Below are 8,101 nucleotides of genomic sequence, written 5' to 3' on the forward strand. Positions count from 1 at the left end.
ATATGCCCATAATTTCAATGCCATGCAGGTGCATTTTTTAATTAGATAGAACTGTATTGTTTTCAAGGCCAGCAGCGAGATAACCACTAAGTGCACATAGGACTGGCTCTTTAATAAAAAGGGAGTTCTGCTTATAGCCTTGCTTAGAATTTGAAATTCATTTTCTCTAAGCCCACGGGTGAATAAAGTGTGACTCCAAACTCTCCAAGCATTGTTTGATTAGTCCGGTTCTCTGTAACAGTATGTGCTCAATAACTAAGGGGTGGTCGGGAAGTATTTGGCTTGAAATGCTCAGGACCCCCAGAGGTGACAGGGTTGCTGCTCAGTCATCCTCTTGTGGGGATGGTTCTGGGTGAGCAGAAATGGGTTTGCCATTACAGGAGTCTGTGACATTCAGGGATGTGGCTGTGTCCTTCAGCCGGGATGAGTGGCTGTGCCTGGACTCTGCACAGAGAACCTTGTACGGGAGGTGATGTTGGAGAACTTCAACATCCTGGTCTCTCTGGGTAAGGACCTTGTTGGGAGCGACCTCAGTTGACAAAGTCCTGAGAGGGCAGGTTTCACAAAGTGGCCTGCCTGTTCCCAAGGTTAGTCATGCATCCTGCCCCCTTTTAGGCTTAGAGACCCTTTAGCACAATAGTTTAGTAATCACACATTCTGCCCTCTAGAGCTTAGTTAATCTTCAAGCACAGTTGATTTATAAGCGTAATTATCCTTAAGCAAGAAGCATAGCTAGACTATCTCATGGAAAGGAACTTAGGTGGCGCCGGAGGTGTATGTGCAGGTATAGCCATTGAATCTTAGCCAAGATAAGGAGCTTTGTGTAAAGGTCAGTAGGAAACCTGAAACAAAGGGGTATAATTATGTTTACCACATAATAGGAATGATGTATTGTATGGAATGTAACTGACCCTGTATAAATGTATGGTGAGAAATAAACTCGGGACTGTAAGCGGGAAGTGCTACAGTCCCTCCCGATCACCATTCTGTTTTCTGTCTGTCTTTCTCATCCTTCTCCCCCACTTGCAGGTACTGTTTCGACTGATGCCGGCAGGCTCCGGCATTTTCTTGGCGCCCGAACAGGAGACCTGATATAGGGGGAAACGGAGAAGGGACACTGCAATTTAAGAAGAAGGTGCACCGAGTAAGGTAAGTGGAGCAGTGAGTTTATAGTCGGGAGAGATAAATTATGGGACAAAGTAATAGTAAAGAGTTGTTTTGTACATGTGCTTAAAAATATGCTTCGCGCTCGGGAACTAGGGTAGGGCATAAACCGACTTGAGCGCTTTCTGGCTTTTGTGGTAGAAGTTTGTCCTTGGTTTCCAGAAGAAGGGACTGTGAATCTTGAGACTTGGATTAGGGTTGGAAAAAGAATACAAGATTATTAATCTGCTCATGGCCCGAGAAGGTGCCTGTGGATACATTTTCTTTGTGGAATCTTATTCGGGATTGTCTTGACCCCCGCCATGAAGAGAAAAGGTGGAATGAGGGAATGAGGCAAAGAAGTCCATCATGTCCTAGTCTAGAGAGGCTGTCTTTAAAAGACAAGAACCTTTCTTGCCCCAGCCTAGAAAAGTTATCCCTTCCTGAGGGGCTTAATAAATCTCCTGAGCCTTCAGCACCACTAGAATGGCCGCTGTCTGAAAACCCTCACTTAAAATCAGAGAATGAAGAGCAGGAAGTGCTGCTAGCACAGAAAGAGGAAAACCCGTATGAGGACGAGCCTTGGGATCTTCTTCCTCCCGAGGAAGAACAGGCTCTAGAAGATGCAGCCGCTCATTATCATGATAATGATAACGGTTGGCTCTTCTTTCAGAGGGTGTTGGCAACAGTAACTGAACCAGCCCCCAGTCGTATGGAGAAAATGGAGGAGGAATTAGCTGAGATAAAAAGGGAATTAACACGGCTAAACTGTTCAGAGAAATTGGGAGAAGAGGTAGAAATGAAAGAGGGACTTAGAGGAATTAAGGAAGAACTGTTACGACTGGCCTCCAAGCTAAAGAATTGTGAGCTAATGTCACCACCTGAGGAAAAAAACAATTAAGCTGCATAGTAGATGTTCTACGCCTTCCTCTGGCAGAGGAACGCCTCAGGAGCCCTCCATCCTAAAAGTAGAAAAACTGGATGAAGGGGAACCGTGCCCAATACGGGTCCCTCCGTCAGAAAATAAAGAGCTATCCTGGGGACCTAGCAAGCTAGGTTTAAATTCCCCTCTGCAGCAGACGTTACAGAGGGCAGCAGAAAAGGATGAGGACACAGGAGGATTTCATACGGCATTTCCCATACTGGAACGGCCAGATGATCAGGGACAAATGCAGAGATATCACTCTCCCATTCCATTTAAACAACTAAAAGAACTTAAAGTAGCTTGTTCCCAGTATGGGCCAACAGCACCTTTTACTGAGGCGCTGCTGGACACTTTAGCTACGGATGCTCTGCCTCCTAATGATTGGAAGAACATGGCAAGAGCTTGCTTGGGAGGAGGAGATTATCTGTTGTGGAAATCAGAATTTATAGAACAGTGTCAAGCTACAGCAGAAATAAACAGAGGCCAAAATATTCCTTTTACTTTTGAGATGCTAGCAGGAGAAGGACCTTATGGAGGACTGAACAACCAACTTCAGTATCCTCCTGGGGCTTATGCTCAGGTCAATACAGCTGCCACTAAGGCATGGAGAAAATTGCCTTCTACAGGAAGGCAAACAGAAGATTTATCTAAAATCAGGCAAGGACCTGATGAGCCTTTTCAGGATTTTGTATCCCGCCTGCTGCAAACAGCAGGACGGCTCATTGGTGATGGAGAATCAGGAATGTTACTGGTAAAACAACTGGCATTTGAGAATGCTAACACGGCCTGCCAGGCTGCGATAAGACCTTTTAGGAAAAAAGGTTAATGAGACAATGGAACTTATGGGAGCCTTACAACCAGGACTTCCCTCACCTTCTGCCATTCCAGCAGGTACTTACAAAATAATTCTTGATCTTAAGGACTGTTTTTATACTATTCCCCTAGCACCTCAAGATTGTAAAAGATTTGCTTTTAGTATACCATCCACTAATTTTCAGGAAACTATGAGGAGATATCATTGGCTAGTTCTCCCTCAAGGGATGGCCAATAGTCCCATGTTATGTCAAAAGTTTGTTGCTCAAGCTCTTATTAGTACTAGAAAGAAATTTCCTCAAGTTTATATTATACATTATATGGATGATATTCTGTTAGCTTATCAGAATGAAGGCATATTGCTAGCTGCATATGCTCAACTACAAGAAGGGCTTAAAGAAAAGGGACTGGTCATTGCCCCTGAGAAAGTACAGAGACAGTCTCCTTTCTCTTACTTAGGATATACTTTATATCAGAATTGTATTACCCCTCAGAAAATACAGCTAAGAAAGGATGGGTTAAAAACACTTAATGATTTTCAGAAACTGCTAGGAGACATTAATTGGCTAAGACCTTATCTTAAAATCACCACAGGACAACTTGAGCCTCTTTTTGAAGTCCTCAAGGGAGATTCTAATCCTAACTCTCCCAGAGAGCTATCAGAAGAAGCCAGACAGGCTTTACAGATAGTAGAAACAGCTATTGGTCAACAGCAGGTTTCATATTTAGACTATTCTCAGCCATGGGGAGCTTACATTCTTGCTACTCAACACACCCCCACGGCAGTATTATGGCAGGAAGGTCCTTTATTATGGATTCACCTGCCTGTATCGCCTGCAAAAGTACTTACACCTTACTATGATCAAGTAGCTACTCTTATCCACATGGTAAGGACTGAAGCTTGCAAATTAATTGGACGTGAGCCGCCTTATATCTGTCTTCCTTACTCTAAACAACAAGTAGATTGGTTGTTACAACATAGTGACAACTGGGGAGCGGCTATGGCTAATTACCCTGGTCAAACAGATAATCATTACCCTCACAATAAACTTTTGCAGTTTACAAGCCAGCATGCTTTTGTATTTCCCAAAATAGTACAAAAAGAACCTATTACAGAGGCTTTGTTAATTTTTACTGATGGTTCATCTAATGGTAATGCAGCCTACAGTATTCAGGGTAAAGTAAGAACTTTTCAAACTACCTATACATCTGCGCAGGTAGTAGAACTGTGTGCCATCTTAGCAGTATTACAATGTGTTCCAAATCAAGCATTTAACCTGTATTCAGACAGTCAGTATGTAGTAAAAGCAATGGAAGTAATTGAAACTGTTCCCTTTATTGGGACAACTAATTCCGTAGTACAAAGTATGTTTAGGGACATACAGCGCGCCCTACAGCAGCGCATCCAGCCATGTTTCTTTGGTCATCTCAGAGCTCATACTGGACTGCCTGGACCATTATCAAAAGGGAATGAACAGGTAGACATTGCAACTAGAATAATATTATATACCCAAGAACAATTGGCTGAGCAATCTCACGCGCTGCATCATCAAAATAGTAATAGTCTCAGGCAGCAATTTAAAATTACCAGGGAAGCTGCCAGACAAATAGTAAAACAATGTACAAATTGTCCTACTACTCAATCAGTGCCTCATTATGGGGTTAACCCAAGGGGACTAAAAGCTAATCATTTGTGGCAAATGGATGTGACTCATATCTCCAGTTTTGGGCAGGTAAAGTATGTACATGTCACTGTAGATACTTTTTCTGGCTTTATTATGGCTACAGCTCAGACTGGTGAAGCAAGTAAGCACTGTATAGCCCACTGTTTAAAGTGTTTTGCAGTTATGGGACAGCCAAAATGTATTAAAACTGACAATGGCACAGGCTATACTGGAAAAAGTTTTCAACAGTTTTGCCAGAAGCTAAATATTACCCATAAAACAGGAATTCCATACAATCCCCAAGGACAGGGGATAGTAGAAAGAGCTCATAGCACTCTAAAGATACAATTACAAAAAATAAAAAGGGGGGAGTTATATCCCCTGACACCACAGAACTTATTACATCATACTCTATTTATTCTTAATTTTTTAATTTTGGATGTGCATGGGCGATCAGCTGCACAGCGTTTCTGGAATACAGGAACTGCATCCACCTATGCTCAGGTCAGGTGGAAGGACCCTTTAACCGGACAATGGCATGGACCAGACCCCGTGCTCATTTGGGGACGAGGGCATGTTTGTGTTTTTCCCCAGGATGCCGAAAGTGCAAGGTGGCTTCCGGAGAGGCTTGTGCGCTTCGCAGGAGATGGGCGAGCTGGTCAAGGGAGTTCGACAACTGACTCTCCAAGAGCAACCCTACAACCTGGCTCAGACAACGCGGACAGCAGCGGTGCCCACCTGGGGACAGATGAAGAAGTTGGCGGTTGAAGCAGAACAGACGCTGATACAGACTTCTACTCCAAAGACAGGAGTCTCAATGTTCCTGGCAATGATGGCTATCCTAAGCTGCCAAGTACCGAGCGTCCGAGGAGACATCCACTGGGCCTACGTTCCTGACCCTCCTTTACTTCATCCAGCTGAATGGGGCGGACCGTCAGTTCCGGTATATGTGAATGACACTCACACCCTGGGGATACCTTCTAATGGACATATAAGACCAGAACTACATATGGGTTTTGACTATTTTGGACAAGGGAATGGAATGCCTATTTGTTTGTCATTAGAGGGTGATGTAACGGGATGTCTACAAATGGACTCTGTAGCAATGGCATCTCCCGGCTGGACAGTGTTTCTTAAAGGACTGAGCGGGAAAAAGGGAAAGGTAATCAACATCACTCCACCCCAGGACTTGCCCCCTTGTGAAAAAGAATCCCTGACTGCCAAGCACGCTGTGCCATGGAAACGCTGTCATGGTACTCAGGCAGTACAGTATGTACTCCCAGGAACTAATTTTTCCATTTATGACTGGTCTCAACCCAATAGGACAGACTCCTTAGAACTGGGAATGTATAAGGGAATATGGGGATTAAGTAATGGGAAATTCCAATATGGGTTATGGAAATTAGGAGCAAGTATGGGTACTCCTCTGGTTCAGAAAGATAATAAGGACATCTCTCGCATTAGACCAGAGTCATTACTTTATACTAATCTGCCTGAAAAAAGGCCTGTCATTGCCTGTGTGCCTGAACCTTATGCTCTATTAGTAGGAAGGATTATTGTCACATTTTCTGGAAATAGATACCAGTTGCAGTGTGTCCAATGCAATTTGACCAACTGTGTCAAGAATTTAGAAAATGGGAAACAAGTTGCTGTGGTACACCAACCATCCTTTGTAATGGTGCCTGTCAATCTTACGGGCCCCTGGTATTCAGACAAGGGGTTACAGGTTTGGCACGAGATCACAGGGGCACTATCCAGGCCAAGGAGATTCATTGGCTTACTGATAGCAGGTATCACAGCCCTCATCACCTTGATTGCCTCTGCTACTGCAGCGGCAGTGGCATTAACTCAGCAAGTACAAACAGCGCATTTTGTTAATAACTTGTCAAAAAATGTCTCCCAGGCATTGGGCACTCAGGAAAATATTGATAGGAAAATAGAGGAGAAACTGAATGCTTTACATGACATGGTACTGTACCTAGGAGAAAAGGTACAGAGTCTCCAAATAAGATCTAGATTGGACTGTCACGCAGATTATAGTTGGATCTGTGTTACTTCTAAGAAATATAATAAGAGTGTGCATACCTGGAATAGAGTGAAGAACCACTTAGAAGGCATATGGCATAGTGCGGATGATTCTTTAGACTTATTAGCTTTGCATAAAGAGATTCAAGTTTTGCAAGAAGCAGGACCCTTGCGTTTTGATGCCAGTGATACTGCTAGAAATTTTCTTGATCAATTTCTTAAGATTGTTCCCTCTGTAGGAGATTTTCAGCATTTAGCTTTAGGAATTTCTGGATTAGGAGGTTTAGTTCTGATACTGTTTTGTTTATTTCCTATCTTAATGCGTAGAGTAGGTAAAGGCATTCTTGCACTGCGCACTGGGCTACATGAACTAAAATTAAAAGCCCAACCTACTTAATTTTTAAGGAGGGGGGAATTGTTGGGAGCGACCTCAGTTGACAAAGTCCTGAGAGGGCAGGTTTCACAAAGTGGCCTGCCTGTTCCCAAGGTTAGTCATGCATCCTGCCCCCTTTTAGGCTTAGAGACCCTTTAGCACAATAGTTTAGTAATCACACATTCTGCCCTCTAGAGCTTAGTTAATCTTCAAGCACAGTTGATTTATAAGCGTAATTATCCTTAAGCAAGAAGCATAGCTAGACTATCTCATGGAAAGGAACTTAGGTGGCGCCGGAGGTGTATGTGCAGGTATAGCCATTGGAATCTTAGCCAAGATAAGGAGCTTTGTGTAAAGGTCAGTAGGAAACCTGAAACAAAGGGGTATAATTATGTTTACCACATAATAGGAATGATGTATTGTATGGAATGTAACTGACCCTGTATAAATGTATGGTGAGAAATAAACTCGGGACTGTAAGCGGGAAGTGCTACAGTCCTCCCGATCCCATTCTGTTTTCTGTCTGTCTTTTCTCATCCTCTCCCCCCCTTGCAGGTACTGTTCGACTGATGCCGGCAGGCTCCGGCAGGACCTTGCCATGTGATGCGGAATCTGCTGGGGGGAGCATCTTGGTGCTCTCCCCAAGGAGGACATTGAGAGCTTGGCCGGGCTCAGCCCACAACCCCAATAGGTGGGCTTTGAGAGTGGCAGTTGCTATTCCCCTCAGCTGCTGCCAAGGTTTCAGCTTGAATGAGTTGGCGCTGGACATGTTTTCTGTGCTTTTCCTGGGTACCATGAACTCTTTTCCCCTGCATCTCACAGGAGGTTTCAGCTTAGAGGAGTGCACAGCCAGAGCTCTAATTTTTACCACCTTCTGGCCATCCTCTGGGGTCCCAGTTTTAAGCCCTTCTCAGAACAAAACTCTCTTTCCTTAAACTGGGGCTGCATCTGTGTGCCAGGATAGCTGCTCATTTCTGTGCTATGGACTAATTCTCTTTTTTGCTCACAAACAGGGATTATGTTTTCCAAACCAAAGGTTATCTTCCAGCTACAGCAAGGGGAAGATCCCTGGATGGTGGAAAATGGAGTTTCTCATGGCGCATGTCTAGGTGAGTGTTAGTCACTTATCTATCTGCTTGGGTTAGCGATGAGACCACT

The 8,101-nt window shown here is 43.9% G+C and overlaps 1 protein-coding gene across 3 annotated transcripts in view; it reads left to right on the top strand.

Moving 5' to 3' along the window:
- The window catches only part of LOC308251626 (endogenous retrovirus group K member 9 Env polyprotein-like), a 13,194-nt gene extending 5,742 nt beyond the window's left edge, over window positions 1–7,452 (top strand). For all 3 annotated transcript variants that reach the window (XR_013960951.1, XR_013960952.1, XM_080675373.1), the window contains 2 exons: window positions 1,030–1,149; window positions 5,140–7,452. Coding sequence is in view for 1 of the 3 variants with exons in the window: in XM_080675373.1 (XP_080531499.1) it covers window positions 5,141–6,967 (1,827 nt within the window). In the remaining 2 variants the exon portion in view is untranslated. Of the gene's footprint in view, window positions 1–1,029; window positions 1,150–5,139 lie in introns of those variants that run through there.
- Window positions 7,453–8,101: the final 649 nt, after the last annotated feature.

Source organism: Plecotus auritus, assembly GCF_963455305.1.
Source record: "Plecotus auritus genome assembly, chromosome: 6".
NCBI lineage: Eukaryota > Metazoa > Chordata > Mammalia > Chiroptera > Vespertilionidae > Plecotus > Plecotus auritus.